At 43.5% G+C, this 19,977-nt stretch overlaps 3 protein-coding genes across 3 annotated transcripts; all 3 read left to right on the top strand.

Annotated features, from left to right (window-relative positions):
* Nucleotides 1-3,120: 3,120 nt before the first annotated feature.
* LOC135712855 (uncharacterized protein DDB_G0283357-like) lies at nucleotides 3,121-5,901 on the top strand. Its single transcript, XM_065235919.1, has 4 exons — nucleotides 3,121-3,197; nucleotides 3,295-4,956; nucleotides 5,030-5,187; nucleotides 5,253-5,901. The coding sequence occupies exons 2-4, from the start codon at nucleotides 3,456-3,458 to the stop codon at nucleotides 5,376-5,378; spliced, it is 1,785 nt and encodes a 594-aa protein (XP_065091991.1). The 5' UTR covers nucleotides 3,121-3,197; nucleotides 3,295-3,455; the 3' UTR covers nucleotides 5,379-5,901.
* A 2,701-nt stretch (nucleotides 5,902-8,602) lies between these two features.
* Nucleotides 8,603-17,078, top strand: LOC135712880 (uncharacterized). Its single transcript, XM_065235967.1, has 3 exons — nucleotides 8,603-13,268; nucleotides 13,575-14,693; nucleotides 16,273-17,078. The coding sequence occupies exons 1-3, from the start codon at nucleotides 8,603-8,605 to the stop codon at nucleotides 17,076-17,078; spliced, it is 6,591 nt and encodes a 2,196-aa protein (XP_065092039.1).
* Nucleotides 17,079-17,085: 7 nt separating this feature from the next.
* Nucleotides 17,086-18,277, top strand: LOC135712882 (uncharacterized protein K02A2.6-like). Its single transcript, XM_065235968.1, has 2 exons — nucleotides 17,086-17,327; nucleotides 17,473-18,277. The coding sequence occupies exons 1-2, from the start codon at nucleotides 17,086-17,088 to the stop codon at nucleotides 18,275-18,277; spliced, it is 1,047 nt and encodes a 348-aa protein (XP_065092040.1).
* The last annotated feature ends 1,700 nt before the right edge of the window (nucleotides 18,278-19,977 follow it).

The following is a 19,977-nucleotide window of genomic DNA, read 5'->3' on the forward strand; positions in this document are numbered from 1 at the left end:
AAATAAAACAGAATTTTTCGGCCTTCACACAACTACTGCCTCAAAATGTCTACTTTGTTTTCCACTCATTTACGTTGTCACTGGCTGGAGCTTATGATTGCTCAAATCCGTCGAGTAGCCACCGCTAGGGAACACTTTTTTTTTCTTTGCGACTGTCTTTACAGACGGCGAAGACCAGTTTGGTCCATCTCGCCAGGGAACACTTTTTCGATTACAACCTTCTTTTCTCGGAATGACTCATCCCAAATCTGGACCACAAACAACCATATTAGCTAGTAATGACTAATTTGCGAAAGAGGCTTAGAGATCTACCAGAATTACGAATACTAGAACCGATTGGTAGACGGCTAAGAATAAAAAACATTCAAATTCACTTGTTCACTTTATGTGCTTCCTTCGCGACGGCGATGCCCGAGCCCGACAGAAAATTTTCCGGCCAGCGCGTAGCCTCCACACAGGCACTGTATTTGCTGCACTTCTAGTTTGCACACGACGCACTTTTTCCGTGAAAATTGAATTTCACTACTAAGCGGAACATGAATTTGTACTCCGAGAAGTTTCGATGAAAAATTAGAAGTGAATTTTCACTTTCTGGCAATCGTTATCTGATCGAAAAGTTTCACTGATTCTTCGTTCTACCATCACCTCAGGCCGCGGAGGAGAGACAATCCCAAATTCCTCTTCTTGTTCTTCACACTTTTTTTTTCATTTGTACTGCTGGCATCACTGCTGGTATGGTTTTGAAATGGGTTGAAATAAGTTCAGCTGCGGTGTCACTTGTTAATGGATACTTTTCTGGAGTTAAAAATCACAATAGGTCGTGTAAACAGCAAAAAAATGTATTATCGATCAATGTAATTCAAGCTGATGTATATGAAATAATGATGTAATAGCAAAAAGCAGATACAATATTACATCAATGGATGTAATTTTGTTCGCAAAATCGATGTACATCGTACAACGTTATATTACACAACCGATGGATTGACCTGGTTGCAGCAGTTTGGATGTAATATTCAACAACTTTTTTTGTGTGTAGTGTGCTTTATGCCAGACTATAGAGATTGCTGACGTTTATCGTACGCACACTACGTCAGATATACGTATACGCAAAATGTTTTCATCGGGAAAAAAAACTTCATAGCGGAAAATTTTCCCGATGAATACAAATCACTGACACAATCATACTTTAGCAATCTCTATACCTGCTCCGGTTACTCTAACGAAAGGAAAATTTGGGCCTGTTGCTTCATTTTTAAAAAGTGTAAATTTTAATTTTTTTGAAAATAATAATTTCTGACAGATTAGAAAAAAAACGAGTACAAGCTATTCTTTTAATGGGAACTTTCAAGTAAGCATGAAGGAAATCGGGTGGATTTTTTTATGTACAGAAAATTAAAAACAACTCAAAATGAAGTTTATTTCGACTAGAATGAGGTCGCTTATAGATGTACTTGGGCCAATTTAAAATCACTAGTTTCCACCGGTTGGTTTAATCATGGTTGATTAAATTGAAAGTTATCTTGTTTGAATACATTTGAATCATTTTTGATTTAATTTGAATCTTTTTTGATTGATTTTTAATCATTTTTGATTATATATTAATATTCTAAAAGAATAAAACTTAATTCTGAAAAAATAATTTTTTATCACAAGTGATTAATTAGAATTTAATCATGCATGACTACAGCCGGACTCAATAATGTGAAGCGGTAATTTGCATTTTTTAAGCTTATTTTTAATGTAATTTATTATTGAGTGTATACCCTTATAAAAATACCCATAAAAAGAGAGCTAAACGACGTATTCGGGGTGGAATCCAAACCATTTGTGGGATAGTTTACCCATCCGGGAGACAGTTCGTTTATGGTATTTTTTTTATTAGGGTATAGTGCATTCTATGCACACGGGTATTGATGGTCTGAAAGTGAGGATAACAATAACAAACCAATATTTTTGCCTGGAGCGAAAGTGAGGATAGCAAATTTAGCGCTTGAAAATAGGATTACGCAAGTGTTTGTGTTACACGGATAGAAATCTCCTTATACCTTTTTGCAAATTTTTATTGCTGATTATTCATAAAATGTATAAGTCAACTAATAAGCAGACGCCATGCAAAAAATTAATGAAGATCATGTTTCAAATGAAATGTATAAGCGGTCACACATACCTTATATGCATTCTTATAGGACCTATGTAGTTTGTCTTATGGAATGTATAAGCACAGACAAACAGACATAACACTCGCAAGTTGTTCATAGAACAAGCATTTAACAGTCAATTTAAAAGTATCGTAGTTGGTAGTACCGCCACCTGTGGCGCGCATAGTCAATTCCCTTGCGTTTGACGTTTACACACTACCGCCATCTGTTCAGCGTACTACCCACCACAGTGTATTCAACAGATGGCGGTAATGTTTTTGCGACGATATTTTACAGTGAGAAATATTCAATGTGTTATGTCTGTTTTTCTGTGGTATAAAGCTGATATTTTGGCAAAAATGTATAAGTGAAACACATGAATAAAATAGTTGATTTTCGTTTCGTGTATAAACGTCAGAAAGGTCAATAGTTCAGCCCATTAGGTTACTTTTAAATAAATGGCATATTCTCAAATTTACGAGAGTTAAACTTAATTTTGGGTAGAATTAAAGAGCGTGAATTTACATCTTATCCATTTGACAGGTCTTCTGCTCGATTGGAATGACTTTTCCTATGACTTTGACAGACAATCGATTGTTCCAATTTTGACATGTCATCTCTTTATAAATTCAGGCTCTTTAGGTAGAATATACTTAAGAGTAAGTAATTTTTTTGTTGTTGGTGTGAATGGAAACTACTATGTTAATTACTCAAATTTGGGTTATTGGGCTGAACCCGGGACTTGAGGGAAAAGTGATTAATTTTGGGTAGTATTTCATCTCCGTGAGGGGAAATAAACGGAGAGAGGTCGCTAAACTCAAATTCGGGTTTAAAAAACCTAAATTTTGGGTAGTTTTATTTGTGTATGGATATTTTGTAAGTGTATCCACAGCTGAAATAATCTTAACCGAGCGGTTTATCCCTCGTTCGAAATTGTGACATTATTTGACGTTTATTTTGCATCAAGAAGACGGAAAATATTTTGCATTTCGTTTTGGTTACTCTATAGCATTACCAGAGATTGTAAATTTCTGTTAGTTAACTCTATGATTCAAGGTAATATTAATCAAATATTTTACTATAGTACTCATGCAAGAATCATATTAATTCGTTATTGATATTTTTCTGTACCGATTTGGATGTACGCTTGCAGGGATTGACGATGTCTGAACGCTATCACAAAGGAACATATTAATCCAATTTATGCACAGTCTGCTGCGGTAAAGATAGTAGAAAGGAAAAAAAAACCTTGATGAAATCATCGTCTCTACGGTTGCGTTTGCTAATGCCGAAAACGAAGGCTATCAATATAGAATGTCCCAGAGTCCACCTAATTACATGGATGGAGTCCCGGTGAAGATATCGGAGCGCTTTAAACCTCCTCCAAAGATTACACTTCCGCAGAGTGTTATAAATCGATTGGCACAGGTCGAAAATGGTGTTGCCTTGCGAGCAGTGATCGGCTATGCATTTGAGCTGGAGGAAACAGTACTTAAACGGATTACTGAGTGGCGGGCGGTTAAGGAAAAGGAACGTGATGAACGCGATGAACGAGTGAGACTCAAGGAACAGGAACGGGCGAGATTGGTAGATGAAGAGCAAAAGCGTAAGTTGAACCAGATTTCCTACCCTAACACCGATGACCTTTCCAGTGCCAGTGAAGGCGAAGATGAGCCATCAGAGGAAAATGATGAATCTTCGCCATCGGGATCGTCTGAGGAGCAAGTTCTCAAAAATCAGACACCTTTAGTAGTTAGTTCTGGAACAGTGCAGTATAGTCATATGAATAAGTTTGATACAATTCTTATGCCGACGGTACTCCCCGAGGTAGCGGCGGCGATGATAGGCGCCACTGGTAAAGTGATCGATTCTGGTACACCACTAAACTTCAGCATTCCAAAGAATACTAACCTGTTGAATAATAACAACAATAACATCTACAACAAGATAAACTATTCAGATTTTGAAAATGACACTTCCAGTCCTTTTGATAACATGGAGTTGAAAACTATAAACGATTTGGACATTTTGGCTCAGGTTTATAATTTAAATATTTCTAATTCTGGTTCAGTGCGAAGTCCTGAAGATTCTAATGAAAAGAATGCCAAACCGCTTGAAAAGCGACAAGATTTGAATGTCAAACATCAATCTAACGAGACTTCTCCTGAACAGAGTACGAATGTGACCACAACTCAGCAGCCGCCCGACTATCAGCAACAGTCACAATATCCACAAGCAGTGTATCTACCGAACCCTCAACAGCAAGTCCCAACAAGTGATTATTATAAATCTTACAACAGTTACCAGTATAACTATGGACAGTACGCTGCCTCTTCGACAGCTAGCTACGCTTCAGCAGATAACCGCTTCCTTAGTCAATACAATTCCGCTGCTGGTACTTCCTATCAACCATCGGTTCAATCTCAGTACCAACCTTTTAGCCAGGGTCTAGGATCTAGCACTTACAATTACTATCCGTATACAAGTTCCTCCAACAATTCAACAACGCAGTCCACGTATGCAAATGCATATTTTTACTCCAACGCTTACGGTCATCAATCTCAGTTAATGCCTGGTTACAACTATTCAGCTCAAGGTAGTACGACCGTTGCTGAGACCCCGTCTACCGGCTATGGTAGCGTGGTCGCTACTGATGGCTCGATGAGTGACTCTGTCGAGGTGTCCTCTATGAGATCTAAATCTAAAAGTGTACCGGACATTGTCCGCCAGCTGGACGAAGAAGTGAAAGACTCCGCACAGCGAAGAACACGAAACAATAGTCAATCTGTTGCAGAAAAGAATCACCAAGAAGAGGGTAAGTTCAGCTACGAGCTCACAGCATCAAGTGTGAACATACATACAACATTTTTATTTATTTTTTGTCACAGACAAGTCCATTGCAAAATCTGCAACCGCGCAGGACTTGACTCTATATAATCGATTATCACCAAGCGATCAGAATCTAGTGAAACGTATCGAGTCGATGGGATTCCCATTAGAGCGCGTAGCGGCGGTGCTAAAACGAATAGGACATGATGATAAGAAGGTAAATGACCTACAATTATTCAGCTAACTATTTCGATTCAATGTTTTATCCTATTTTTTGGACAGATCGTGGAACATCTGATACCGCTTAGTGAGTTATTGGATCTGGGTTTTGAGGAAGAGAAAATATCTGATGCGTTAGTCAAATTCGACAACAACAAACACAAAGCATTGGATTATTTAATATCGTAGTATCGTATACCGGATATAGGTAGTGTACTATTTATTTTTGGTATATGGTTGTCGCTCGACGCAGACAACGACGCGATTGTGATTGCTACGCGCAGGAAATTAAAAACATATTTGTTCGAAATTGATGTATAACGTGTAAACCAAATCGATTGTAGTAGCTATTTTACACTAATACTGATGGAAACATTCAATTTATAATAGGCTTTGCTTGACCGATGCCTTTATTAGCCGACGTTATAGAAAATATGTTGTACTAGCACTCGAAATGCATATAGTGGATAGGATAAGAGCTGTGAGTGCAAATGCCACTCTTTTGCGGTATGATATTGAGGTTTACTTATAATTGACATTGGAAAGTATCTGCAGTATAGGTAACTTTGTTTGGTTCCAACTCGTGTGAGATTAAAATTTTGCTTACAGTCGTTTGTATATGGTCTATAAAAAAGAATGCTATTTTTATACATATTAATTCGTTTTTTTTCTTGCGGAATAATCTTTAAACGATAGAAGGAAGAACAATATAAACAAGCTATTAAATTAATATACCAAGTATATTTATTTGTCCGAAATTCCTGTTTTATTTAAAGCAGGTCTGTCGAACGTACGGCCCACGGCCTTGTTTTGTCCGGCCCACTATGTGTTCGAAAAAAGTATTTATACTGCGGTTTAAGGGGTACACACTAAAATTATTTCACAGATTTCTATGAAAAATTGTTATTGTTATTGCTATTGCTCAGTTCACACCCTGGCCGGCTGCTACCTACCGATCTGCACTTAAGCCAGGCATGAACCTACGGAAATTTAGTCGTGGCCTATGCTAGACCGTATAGCATAACGACTTTCCTCTCACTAGCAGGCTTGTTGGTCCCACTAGCTTCCGATTAGGTAAGAGATTAAAAGAATAAAGAGAGAGATAGAGGATTTTGTTGTTTTGCTGAAAAGAAAAAAAAAAGAACTAAAAAAACACGCCAGCTTGTTGTGCAACATCAGGTTTGTTCGCTTTCATTTCCGTTCCAAGGGGGCTACGTCAATCGCTGTTGTACTCAAATACCTGATGGGAACCTTCAGAGGTGCACAGGGCAAACGTGAAAGACTTCCTTTCTGGGCAGCTGCTTGACCTGGGCCCTGGTCGAATTCCTACACGAAACGAAAATCAATTATTTAATTCATGTGTTTCACTTATACATTTTTGCCAAAGCATCAGCCTTATACATTCCATAAGACAAACCACATAAGTCCTATTAGAATGCATAAAAGCTATGTATGACCGCTTATACATTTCATTTGACACATGATCTTTATTTACTTTTTGCAAAGCGTCTGCATATTAGTTGACTTATACATTTTATGAATAATCAGCAATGGAAATTTGCCAAAAGGTATAAGGAGATTTCTATCCGTGTATTGGCTTGCTTGATTTACTTATTGACGCCTAAGTGTTTGCCTTTGCTGCGATGTTCTGGCGGATTTAATTCATAATCATAATCAACAAAATTCGTTTATACTTCTTCACTAGTTAATTGTAATTGGTTATTAGTAGTAATCAGTTGCGTGACTGAAAGGAGACAAAAACAAAAACAAACACCGACAGAAACAGGAATAGAAAATTTTTGGTATCTCCTTTCAGCTGCAACTAGTTAATGGTTTCTCTTCAAAACTTGGTTGGGATTAGTTTATCGTTAGTCGTTTATCATAACGTCCATCTTCGCGTTCCTTTATTGTGTTCCTCTCCTATTGTAGCTTCCGTCTTAAATCCCTCCCCATGGGCGACTTTATGTAAATGTTCCCAGATCCCCTTCCCAATCCATATCTTCACAATTATTGGTTATTAAATCTCGCTAATCTTAAATATGTTATTGATTTAGGTTTCTATTCCCATAGTCGATCCCGTTAATTAGTTAGTGCATCATGTTACGTTATCTTATTATTCTTTTTTTATTATTTCATTCAATCAATTACAATTATATGCAAATTGCAAAATAAAACTTGATAAATCACGACAAATCATCGTCAATCCTCTTATTCTTGGGCAGGGCCTGATAATGTGAATCTGATTTTGTTCAGTGAACGGGCACCATATGGTACATTCTCTCACTATGAACGTGTCATTTCTAGCCTATCTGAACTATTTAATAAATTGAAACCATAACATGGTGTTGGGACCAGGCTTGCTTCCACTCACTTGCTATAAAAACACGATTTTCTGAATTTTGAAATCAGATGTTATAATAATATTTTGTACTTGTGAGATACAAGAAGAGGTTGATATGCAAGTGTTTGACACATGAAACCTGTCAAATTTGCTTTCAGATAGTCACAATCAGCAATTTTACGACTCGCGAGCGCTCACTCTGAGTGAATGCTCACGAATCATAAAATCGCTTATTGTAACACTATGGTAGCGAAATTGACAGGTTTTATGAGTCAAACACTTGCCTTTCATCCTCTTTTTGTATCTAACAACTTGCAAGTACAAAATATCATTAAAACATCGTGTTGACACCACTGGGCTTCAGCTGTACTCGCGACCGGCCTGCCGTGAAGTGAGATGTGAGAAGCGAGATGTATGCGTCACCGGTCTACAGCGGTAGGACCGTCGTTGATTGTTTACATCGATTCGTGGAGAAGTAGAACGGAGGATACAAACAAAAACAAACCCAAGAGATAGTGGAGGAGCTCAGTTTTGTTTAATAAAGTTGTAAAATCACAAACAAATCTAAAGTTTAAATCAGTTTTCTGTGGAGGTGGTATTTTCTTAGTTTAGTGCTAAATAATCCGTAAGTAAACAAAATGAAATGCACTATACTTACTAGATGTGACATAAACTATTTCAATATTAGGGTTGACTTTCTAAATCGGATGATTACCTGCCAGAAGCTGAAGATACTATCAGAATAGTTCCGTAAACAAGTTGAATTAATTGATTGATTGTGAGTACCTATAAATAATAAGATTAGAAGCAAAACAATTAGAAACTAAACTTACCTATTTAGGACTAGTGTTGGAACTGAAAACAGCAGCATAACCAGTGTCGTAGCACGAGGGATTAGAGGGGACTATTTCTTGTAAGTAATTTAGTAATTAATTCAAGGTGAAATAGTTCTTTATTAAAAAATATATTACAGTTGAGCTGCTTGAAAAGTTGCTGCAAAAATTTAGTCATATTCTATAATTGATCCGAACAAACTCAAAAGAAATATTGAGAAAAGGATCTAACCTCAAACATGATGCCGGGAGATGCGAATTTCACCAAGACCGCCTGTGGAGGCTGCGGATCGGTGTCCGATGAGGATGAAGGCATGGTATGTTGTGACAAGTGCAACGTTTGGTACCATTACCGGTGCGTGGGAGTCACGGAGGAAGTCGAAAGTGACGCAAAGTGGTATTGTCCTGAGGAAGACTGCCAAAGCCAGAAGAAACTGGACGCAGAATCTTCCAAAACGGGTGCCAAAAAGAAGAAGAAAACGACCGACGACAACTCGGATAAGTCCAGCGTGAAATCCGACGGAAGGTCTGGCTCGTCGATGGAACGTCAGCTCAAAGCTCTTGAAAAGGAACGGAAAAAGAAAGAGCAAGAGCTGAAGAACGAACGCGTTCTGATGGAAAAGCGGATGGAAATCGACCGAATCCTTCAAGAACAGCGGATCGAAATGGAGAACGAGTTTCGGGCTAAGGAATTACAGCAGCAAAAACAGTTGTTGGAGAAGGCGCTGAAGGACAAGCAAGATCATTTGGACCGGATGAAGAAGATGCGGGAGTCGTTCAATGCAAGGATGGATCAAGTCCAGCAAGAGTTGTCCAAGCTAAACGCTGGTGAAGATGACAGAAAGGAATCGGTGAACAAAGTTTCTGATGCCGTGAAACAGTCGACCGCGGGAACACCGTTGAAGAATCCGGAAATACGTAGCCAAAAGCGATCGGAGAAAACCAAGAAGGTCGAATCGGATGAAGAAGAGGAGGAAGAGGAAGATGAAGAGTCTGATGAATCTAGCAGTGACGATGAAAGTGAGGAGCAGTCTGAAAGCGACTCGGATGAGGCCACCGAAGAAGAAGACGAGGAAGAAGAACCCAAGAAGACGAGCAAAGAGAAAAATAAGTCAGGAAAAGTTAGATCTCACGGGCTGGGACAGTCTAATGCGGCACCTTCTAAAGCGCAAATGGTGGCCCGGAGTGGAATCAGCAAGAGACTTCCACTATTTACTGGAAAGCCTGAAGAATGGCCGCTGTTCATTGGAAGCTATCAAGCCTCCAACGATGCTTGTGGGTTTTCCGACGTTGAGAATCTTGTTCGGCTGCAGGAGAGCTTAAAGGGTCAGGCGTTGGAAAACGTTCGAGGACAGCTACTGTTTCCAAAATCGGTGCCGAAAGTCATAAGCAAACTTCGTCAGCTGTATGGACGCCCGGAACAGTTGCTAAAGTGTCACCTTGAGAAAGTGCGGCGATTGGATCCTCCGAAGTCAGACAAATTGGCGTCATACATTCCATTCGGTAATGCTGTGGAGCAATTATGCGAGCATCTAGAGGCAGCGAGTTTAGAGCAGCACCTGGTTAATCCTCTTCTTATCCAGGATCTTGTCGATAAGCTTCCGGCCCATGATAAGCGTGAATGGGTTCGCTACAAAAATCGGAAAAGGAAGGTGAACCTGCGTACTTTCACCGATTTTGTGTCGAAGATTGTTGCAGAAGCTTGCGAGGCCAACGTGAAGATGGATTTCAGAGCAGAATCGAAGCCAGTTTGCAACGAACACGCCGGAAAGAGCAAAGCGAAGGAAAAGGGAGCTCATTTATACAATCACAGTGCAGTGGAGAGGGCCAACCCCGGCGTCGGCGAGAATCATCCGAGACCGTGCAAAGCGTGCAAGTGGACCGATCATCGTCTGCGATTCTGCCAGGATTTCAAGGCTTGGACACTTCGGGACCGTTTGAAGTTGGTCGAAAAGTGGAAACTCTGCGTTGTCTGCCTCAATGATCACGGTAACGCTCCGTGCAAATTCAAGATCCGGTGCAACATCGACGAATGTCGGGAACGTCACAATCCTCTATTGCATTCCGCCACCGGATCCGTGGTAATCAACGCACACTTTCGAACCACCAGTACCATCATGTTCCGTATGATACCAGTGACATTGTATTTCGGTAAGCGGTCGGTTAATACGTTAGCGTTTCTGGACGAGGGCGCATCAGTGACTCTGATAGAAAGTTCCCTGGCGGATCAGCTAGGTGTTCAAGGAACGAAGGAACAGTTGACCATCAAATGGACAGCCGATATCACGCGCGTGGAGAAGGGATCCCGACGAATGGACTTGTTCATTTCCGGACGAGATGGGAAGGAGAAACATCAACTCGGCACGGTTCGAACTGTTGACGAGCTGCTACTACCGAAGCAATCCCTAAGTGCGTCGGTGCTCTGTCAGCGGATGAAGAAACTGCAAGGGTTACCGATTGCTTCGTACGAAAACCAACGCCCGGGGTTATTGATCGGTCTGAACAATCTCCACTTGCTTGCACCGACTGAAGCAAAGGTTGGTAAGCCTGGTGAGCCAATAGCGGTGCGGTCCAAGCTAGGATGGGCAGTGTACGGTCCAAATGAGGTGCAGCTATCAAATGCGGAAGTGTATCTGGGACATCACGATGAAGTAAGCAATCAGGAGCTGCATGATCTGCTGAAAAGTCAGTACGCTTTAGAGGACTCCGTAGTGGTGAAGCTGACAGAATCGGAAGATGATAGAAGAGCTCGTGAAATCTTGGAGCAGACCACCAGAAGAGTGGGCGATCGATTCGAGACCGGCCTACTGTGGAAGGAAGGAGAGCCAGAACTTCCAGATAGTTATCCGATGGCCACGCGCAGGATGAAATGTTTGGAGCAACGACTGCTGAAGTCACCAGCGCTGTTCGAAAACGTTTGCAAGCAGATCAAGGAGTATCAGCAGAAGGGCTATGCGCATCTGGCAAGTGCCGAAGAATTAGAAGAAGCCGAACCGGGAAAAGTTTGGTATCTTCCACTCAACGTCGTCCTTAACCCAAAGAAACCGGGAAAAGTACGACTCGTGTGGGATGCAGCAGCAAGTGTGAAAGGAATATCCCTCAATTCCTTACTTCTCACAGGACCTGATTTGCTGGTATGTATACTCACCGTATTTTGCCAATTTCGCGAACGACCGATCGCTTTCGGTGGAGACATCCGCGAAATGTACCACCAGATGCAGATTCGTCCAGCCGACAGACGAGTACAGCGATTCGTCTTCCGATCGAATCCCAGAGAAGCACCTAGTATTTACGTTATGGACGTAGCTACTTTCGGATCGAAAAGTTCTCCATGTTCCGCCCAGTTCGTAAAGAACAAGAACGCGATGGAGTTTGCAGTACAGTATCCGGAAGCCGCCGCAGCAATCGTGAAGAAACACTACGTCGACGACTACTTCGACAGCGTTGATACCATCGAAGAAGCGATACAGCGGGCAAAGCAGGTGAGATTTATACATTCGAAAGGGGGATTCGAGATAAGAAAATGGGTATCCAATTCGGAGGAAGTCCTAGTCAGTCTTGGGGAACCGAAACCCGTCCAGACGATTCATTTCAACCAGGACAAAGAGACTGGAAATGAACGCATACTCGGTATAATTTGGAATCCAGGTCAAGACGTTTTCTCCTTCTCGACTGAACACCGCGAAGATCTACAAGAGTACCTGCAGGGTCATAAGACACCAACGAAGCGCATTGTACTGAGTTGTGTCATGGGGTTCTTCGATCCGTTGGGACTACTCTCATGCTTCACCGTACATGGAAAGATCTTGGTTCAGGACTTATGGCGAACGGGCTGCGAGTGGGATGAAGAAGTCGACGATGCATGCTTGGTCAAGTGGAAGCAATGGACGGATCTCTTGCCGTTAGTGGAGAGGGTTCGCATTCCGCGCTCATATTTTGGACAGACGCGGTCATCCGAAATTAACAGGCTTGAGCTGCACATCTTCACGGACGCTAGTATACAGGCATATGGCTGCGTGGCCTACTTTCGTGCAATGGTAGACGGTGAAATTAAATGCCTGTTGGTGATGTCTCGATCAAAAGTAGCCCCTCTTAAGTTACAATCCATTCCGCGGTTGGAACTGATGGGAGCTGTCCTCGGTGCAAGAATGTTACAAACGATCAAATCCAACCATTCGCTTTCCATAAACCGTTGTTTTCTTTGGACAGATTCGCAAACAGTTATGAGTTGGTTGCGTTCGGATCAACGAAAATACAAGCAGTTCGTTGCATTCAGGGTTGGAGAAATTTTGGAGACAACCAGCTCAACGGATTGGCGATGGATTAGATCTCGGATGAACCTGGCTGATGCACTAACGAAGTGGGGACAAGGTCCTCCATTGGATTCAGAAGGAGAGTGGTTTAATGGTCCAAATTTCCTGCACCAACCAGAAGATTGCTGGCCGACCGAGGGGTTGCCGGATGCAAACACTGAGCAGGAAATGAAAGCATACTTGCTGCACCATGAAATGAAGGAGTTTCCAGAACCCGTGATCGATGCAGAAGTGACATGGCGCTGGCGTAAGTTGTTGCGAATCACAGCTTGCGTAATCAGATTCATTACAAATCTTCGACGCAAGGTAAAGGGCTTTCCGTTACGAACGATGGTGGCGAACGAGAGGCAACAACAGCTACTTAAGGCGGAATACAATGTTGTACAGCGACCACTGCAGCAGGACGAATTTTCGAGAGCGGAAGTGATTTTGTGGAGGCAGGCGCAGTTGGAGGCGTTCCCAGATGAAGTAATGGTACTCCTGGGAAATGGATCACTCAAAGCGAATCAGAAGCCAGAGCAGATCGGGAAGAGGAGCCCATTATACAAACTCACCCCGATCGTAGACGAGTGTGGCGTGATTCGAATGAATGGTAGGATGGCGAAGTCAGACGAAATCCCGTTCGATACGAGGGGGGCGACACATCTAAATCTCAAGTTTAGATGGTCAACAAATCTCACACTAGCGAATCAATCTTCGAACAATCTTCTTTCATTTGTCGCATCTACTTGCATCGCTCATCAATTTTTTGCAGGAAATCTTCAGAATCGTCATCAATCTTCTTTCTATCTACTAAGCGTGCGTGCAGCTAGCCACAGCAAAACACAATCTTTTTTGCATCGTAGATAGAGTCGTCCCCCTCGGTTCGATATGAAGTTCCCGATTATCCTGCCGAAAGGACACGCAGTGACGAAACGATTGGTACAATATTACCATGAAAAGTTTGGACATGCAAATCGGGAAACGGTCTTCAACGAGCTTCGACAGAAGTTTTATATTCCGAAGTTGCGAACGGAAATCCAGCAAGTGATGAGAAAGTGTGTCTGGTGTAGAGTGAATCGCTGTTATGCTGAGGTCCCGATGATGGCTCCACTTCCGGTTCAGCGAATCACCCGACAGCTTCGACCTTTCAGTGCTGTTGGAGTCGATTATCTAGGACCTGTGGAAGTGACGGTTGGTAGAAGAAAGGAGAAGCGGTGGATCGCCCTGTTCACGTGCCTTGCTGTACGTGCGGTGCACTTGGAAGTAGTGCATGGATTGACAACGCAAGCATGTCTCATGGCCATTCACAGATTCATCTGCAAACGAGGAGTTCCAGACGAAATCTTCTCCGACAACGGGACAAATTTCAAGGGAGCCAGCAAGGAGTTGATTGCTTGGGTGAAGCGAATTGACAGTGAATGTGCGGATTCAGTGACGAGTAGCACAACGAAGTGGAACTTCAATCCTCCTGGTACGCCACACATGGGTGGTATTTGGGAGAGGATGGTTCGATCTGTAAAGGAGGCGATGAAGGCACTCGACGATGGCAGACGTCTGACGGACGAAATTCTATTAACTACCCTGGCTGAAGCGGAAGATATGGTAAATAGTCGTCCGCTAACGTACGTACCCCAGGAATCAGCAGATTCCGAAGCGCTAACACCGAACCATTTTCTTCGAGGTACGGTCAAGTCCGTCGATGTTCACGTAGATGGTTCGGTGGACTTAGCAGAAGCGTTGCGCGACATTTACAAGCGATCGCAGTACTTGGCGGACCAGATGTGGCAGCGTTGGTACAAGGAGTACTTGCCAACGATCAACAAGCGTACCAAGTGGTTTGCTGAGAGGAAGTCATTGAAGAAGGGAGATCTCGTGTTTGTAGTAGATGGACAGAACCGGAAAAGCTGGGTTAGAGGTATTGTCGAGGAAGTCTTCGTAGGATCAGACGGCAGAGTTAGACAGGCGGACGTACGGACAGGCAAAGGCGTATTCCGGCGTGGAGTAGCCAACCTTGCAGTGCTGGAAGTTCTTGATGGTAAATCCGGAACCACTGATGAACGGGTACCGGAGTTACGGGCTGGGGTGTGTTGACACCACTGGGCTTCAGCTGTACTCGCGACCGGCCTGCCGTGAAGTGAGATGTGAGAAGCGAGATGTATGCGTCACCGGTCTACAGCGGTAGGACCGTCGTTGATTGTTTACATCGATTCGTGGAGAAGTAGAACGGAGGATACAAACAAAAACAAACCCAAGAGATAGTGGAGGAGCTCAGTTTTGTTTAATAAAGTTGTAAAATCACAAACAAATCTAAAGTTTAAATCAGTTTTCTGTGGAGGTGGTATTTTCTTAGTTTAGTGCTAAATAATCCGTAAGTAAACAAAATGAAATGCACTATACTTACTAGATGTGACATAAACTATTTCAATATTAGGGTTGACTTTCTAAATCGGATGATTACCTGCCAGAAGCTGAAGATACTATCAGAATAGTTCCGTAAACAAGTTGAATTAATTGATTGATTGTGAGTACCTATAAATAATAAGATTAGAAGCAAAACAATTAGAAACTAAACTTACCTATTTAGGACTAGTGTTGGAACTGAAAACAGCAGCATAACCAGTGTCGTAGCACGAGGGATTAGAGGGGACTATTTCTTGTAAGTAATTTAGTAATTAATTCAAGGTGAAATAGTTCTTTATTAAAAAATATATTACAGTTGAGCTGCTTGAAAAGTTGCTGCAAAAATTTAGTCATATTCTATAATTGATCCGAACACATCGAATGATTTCAAAATTCAGAAAATCATTTTTTTATAGCGACCCTATATATGAGTGGAAGCAACCCTGGTTGGGCCCATGGACATCCCTAGCAATGACATTTATATAAGGTCTGGACCAACAGGCAGCTTGCTGGTGTTAGAAGCAAAAATGTTGTAAACATTGCTGAACATCTGCGAACAGATAGATATACGTCACTGCCAACATACTGAGAACAGATAGATATACGTCACTGCCAACAGCTGTTTCGTGTAAAAAGATAAACATTGCAATATAATACGAACACCACTAATCATTTGAACATTTCACTAACACCAATAAGCCCTTTGGCCCAGACCTTATATAAATGTCATTGCATCCCTAGTACACGAAACAGAATCCATCGACCAGTTGAGCTCACTGTTGGCAGACCACCCTGTCTCCAGTCGATCGTCTCTTTATAAATTCAGGCTCTTTAGGTATACCGAACAGCGAGAAACGTCATCGGAGTTTTTAGAAGAGAAGTGAAACAGCGTGTTTTAGACACGAAGCATATTTTACAAAATAAAGTTTATTTTAATTGTATTTATCTCTCGCGCATTACATACATCCAATGTCACGGTCACCTATGTCGCGCGAGTCGTAAAAGTGGCGACGAGAAATTCGGTTTTTCGTGGAAAAAGTGCGAGTGAAAAAATACTCCACCCACGAGGAAGAGGCGTCGAATCGCGAGCATGAGTTCGCCGCCCGGAGAAAATTTTGGTCAATCTGTGGCAAACGGCGCACATCCCCCGGCACCAGGAGCACCTCTACCACCGCCGGGATGAAACAATCAACATCATTCGCCGCCCAACCCAGGAAATCCGCTTTTTCGTCCTCCAGTGATGCACCAGGGAAACCAACCTCAAATGCAGCAGCAACAAATGTCCATTCAAGCCGACCCGATGATGCTGCAGATCCTGCACCAATTGCAGCAGCAGCAAGTATCAATCAACCAGTTGCTTGTACAGCAGCAGGAATCGGCACAGCGGCAGCAGCAGGCATTTTTAAAGCAGCACGAGCAGGTAATCCGGTCAACAATGTCAGCTTTCGGTCAGCCACCAACGCATCCGGAACAGATTGTCGACTCGCTCGCCAACAACATCGTCGAGTTTCGATACGAACCGGATAGTGGCGTCACGTTCGCCGCCTGGTATACGCGGTACGATAACCTGTTTTCGAAGGATGCCGTTCGCCTGGATGATGAGGTGAAGGTCCGCCTACTACTTCGGAAACTGGAACCGTCGGAACATGAACGATACGTAAGCTACATTCTGCCGAAAACTACGAAGGAGGTGAATTTTACGGATACATTGGCGAAACTGAAAAGCTTGTTTGGTACGGTGGAATCGCTCATCAGCCGGCGTTATCGTTGCCTCCAAGTCGTCAAGCAGCCTGGTGAGGATTACAAGACGTACGCTTGCCGGTTGAATCGACTTTGCGTCGAGTTCGAGTTAGCGAAAATGAGCGAGGAGCAGTTTAAATGCTTGCTTTTCGTATGCGGTCTGAAATCGGAAGGAGATGGCGAGATCCGGACACGATTGTTGACCCGCATCGAAGAAAACGCAGCAGTCACTGGAACAAATCTCCGACGAATGTCAACGACTGCTCACGATCAAGCATGATACATCCATGATCGAATCGTCAGCAACCATCAAGGCACTCCGGCGTAAGCAGCCCTTCCGAAAGCAGCAGTTCAAGCAAGAGATGGGGCACTCAGCGTCGAAACCAGGTAAGCCAGATGGAACTGGTCCAGCTACACCATGTTGGAACTGCGGTTCCATGCACTATGCACGGGATTGCACCTACGGCAAGCACAGGTGCAACGAATGCGGCCAGTTTGGCCATCGGGAAGGCTACTGTTCCAGCGCCAGGTAAACCAGCAGCTCTTTGAAGCGGAAGAAATTCAAGCCGGTGGCAACCAAGACCGTTTTGGTGAGCAGCGTGAAGAAGCAGCGGAAGTTCGTGACAGTGCAGTTAGGAGGGCAAGCGGTAGCTCGATACGGCATCCGACATTAGCGTAGTTTCGGAAACGACGTGGAAAGAAATCGGTCAGCCACCGTTGAAGCCAGCAACGATAAATTCGTCTACAGCATCCGGTCTTATCGACACATTCAATCTGTGGTCGGTCCCAATAGAGCATTTCTGCAACCAGGTCAGCAGTTCTCCGTCAAACATCGACGCCCTCAAGCAAGTTTTTCCCTCGACATTCTCCAACGCACCGGGGTTGTGCACGAAAGCGAAGGTCCGGTTCAGCCTGAAGGAAGGGCAGACTCCTGTGTTCCGCCCAAAACGGCCAGTCGCCTACGCAATGTACGACACGGTGAATCAAGAGCTGGATCGACTGGAACAAGCAAACATCATCACACCAGTTGAGTACTCCGAGTGGGCTGCACCGATAGTTGTGGTCCGGAAGGCGAGTGGTGCCATACGAATCTGCGGTGACTATTCCACCGGGCTGAACGACGCTCTCCAACCGCATCAATATCCGCTTCCTTTCCCACAGGACATCTTTGCAAAGCTGGCCAATTTCAAAATTTTCAGCCTAATAGACCTGTCAGACACCTACCTGCAAGAAATGGATAAAGCCTCAAGAGATCTGCTAACAGTAAACACGCATCGGGGCTTGTACCGCTACAACCGATTGCCGCCAGGAGTGAAAGCCGAGGTGAAAGCAGCACCTGGAGCGTTTCAACAACTGGGGGACACCATACTGATCGGACTCAAGCATACCTCAGGTTACATCGATGACGTGATTGTAGGAGGAGTGGATGAAGCGGATCACCTACGAAACCTGCAAGCAGTTCTTCAGCGCATTCAATAATATGGCTTCACCATCAAGACGGAGAAGTGTTCTTTTGGGCAGCGACAAATAAAGTACCATCGACGGACGAGGATTGCGACCGGATCCAGCTAAAATCCAAGCCATCAGGGAATTGCCAGCTCCTACGGATGTGTCCGGCGTTCGCTCGTTCCTTGGGGCAATTAACTATTACGGTAAATTCGGAATGCGGAATTTGCGATATCCTCTCGATGAATTGTTGAAGGCCGGCAAGAAGTTTGAGTGGTCGTCAAAATGCCAAAAATCCTTCGACAAATTCAAGCAGCTTTTGTCATCTGATCTCTTGTTGACGCACTACAAACCAGAGCTGCCGATCAGTGGGAGTTGGAGCTACGTTGAGCCACAAGATGCCTGATGGATCCGTCAAAGTCGTGCAGCACGCTTCTCGTGCACTAACACCGGCAGAGCAAGGGTACGGTCAACCAGATCGTGAAGGCCTTGCGATCGTGTATGCGGTTACCAAGTTCCACAGGATGTTGTACGGTCGCAGCTTTCTCCTTCAAACGCTCATCACGCTCCTCTTCTCCGTATCTTTGGGTCAAAAACGGGAATCCCCGTCTACATGGCAAATCGTCTGCAGCGGTGGGCATTGCAGCTACTGCTCTACGACTTCAAGATCGAGTACGTCAACACAGAGAAGTTCGGGAACGCGGACGTTCTTTTCCGACTCATCGCCCGCCATGCAAGACGAATGATGATGAACGCGGGAACGTGGACGTTCTTTTCCGACTCATCGCCCGCCATGCAAGACGAATGATGAAGATTTCGTCGTAGCCAGTGTCATCCTCGAGGAGGACTTGAGGTCAGTAGCATCCAACTCTATCAAGTTCGTTCCTCTCAGTTTTAGGACAGTACAGCAAGCCACCCAGACTGATCCAGTACTTAGCAAGGTCTACCGGCCATCGGCCATCGCCAATCAAGAAGTCCAGAAGTTCTACGACCGTCAAGACTCGTTGTCGGTTTTCCAAGGGTGTGTGATCAACCGGTGAACACTCGTGTTTATTTCAGTTACCATGGAGATGTAATTTGTGACTAGCTCCGGTCCCTTTCAAATTGTATGATTATTTATGAACGGCCTTACCCACACGAATTGCCGGCGAAAAAGTGACGTCATTTGACATTGAGCGACTTGAAGACTGATCGTTCGCCCTTTGTCCGGGATGCGGACGAAGGGCGACTCGCCCCGCTAGAGTTATTTCATCCGCCGGGCGACCAAATGGCGCTCCGGGATCCGGACGAAAGGCGACTCGCCTCGCTAGAGTAATTTCATGCGCCGGGCTACCAAATGGCGGATGGAACTTAGCCATTTTTTTGTGATTTTTTTTTCGCGGCGGCTGTCAGTCATCTTTTTATATCGTGCGGGTGGAGAAGTGTTTTTTTATCCGCGCCACGAAAATGGCCTCCGATGGCCATGTTGGGAGAGTAGCTAATGGAATATGGAAGGTAAATATGGTAAATATTCTACATGCAAATTGTGCATGATAATTGATGTTGACATTTTTTTTCAGCCAGATCCAGTACAATTTCGGATTATCGGAGGTAGAGCTGGCGACAAGAAGTAGAATAGGGTAAGTATTAAACTGTTTGTGTTATTAATTGACATAATTTTTGAAAATTGATCCGCTGGCGGAATCCGGCTAAGTTAAGCATTCTTACTGATGCAACGCATAAATAAGGGGCTG

Source organism: Ochlerotatus camptorhynchus, unplaced genomic scaffold (assembly GCF_037179485.1).
Source record: "Ochlerotatus camptorhynchus isolate MF236.1 unplaced genomic scaffold, CSIRO-AGI_Acam_v1.1 ptg000510l, whole genome shotgun sequence".
Classification (NCBI taxonomy): Eukaryota; Metazoa; Arthropoda; class Insecta; order Diptera; family Culicidae; genus Ochlerotatus; species Ochlerotatus camptorhynchus.

Coding starts and splice junctions, on each gene's coding strand:
- LOC135712882 (XM_065235968.1), top strand. CDS start 17,086: ATGATCGAATCGTCAGCAACCATCAAGGCACTCCGGCGTAAGCAGCCC. Junction 17,328..17,472: donor GGCTACTGTTCCAGCGCCAG/GTAAACCAGCAG, acceptor ATCCGACATTAG/CGTAGTTTCGGAAACGACGT.
- LOC135712855 (XM_065235919.1), top strand. CDS start 3,456: ATGTCCCAGAGTCCACCTAATTACATGGATGGAGTCCCGGTGAAGATA. Junction 4,957..5,029: donor AAAGAATCACCAAGAAGAGG/GTAAGTTCAGCT, acceptor TTTTTGTCACAG/ACAAGTCCATTGCAAAATCT. Junction 5,188..5,252: donor TAGGACATGATGATAAGAAG/GTAAATGACCTA, acceptor TTTTTTGGACAG/ATCGTGGAACATCTGATACC.
- LOC135712880 (XM_065235967.1), top strand. CDS start 8,603: ATGATGCCGGGAGATGCGAATTTCACCAAGACCGCCTGTGGAGGCTGC. Junction 13,269..13,574: donor TGGCGTGATTCGAATGAATG/GTAGGATGGCGA, acceptor TCCTGCCGAAAG/GACACGCAGTGACGAAACGA. Junction 14,694..16,272: donor AGTGCTGGAAGTTCTTGATG/GTAAATCCGGAA, acceptor CGCCCAACCCAG/GAAATCCGCTTTTTCGTCCT.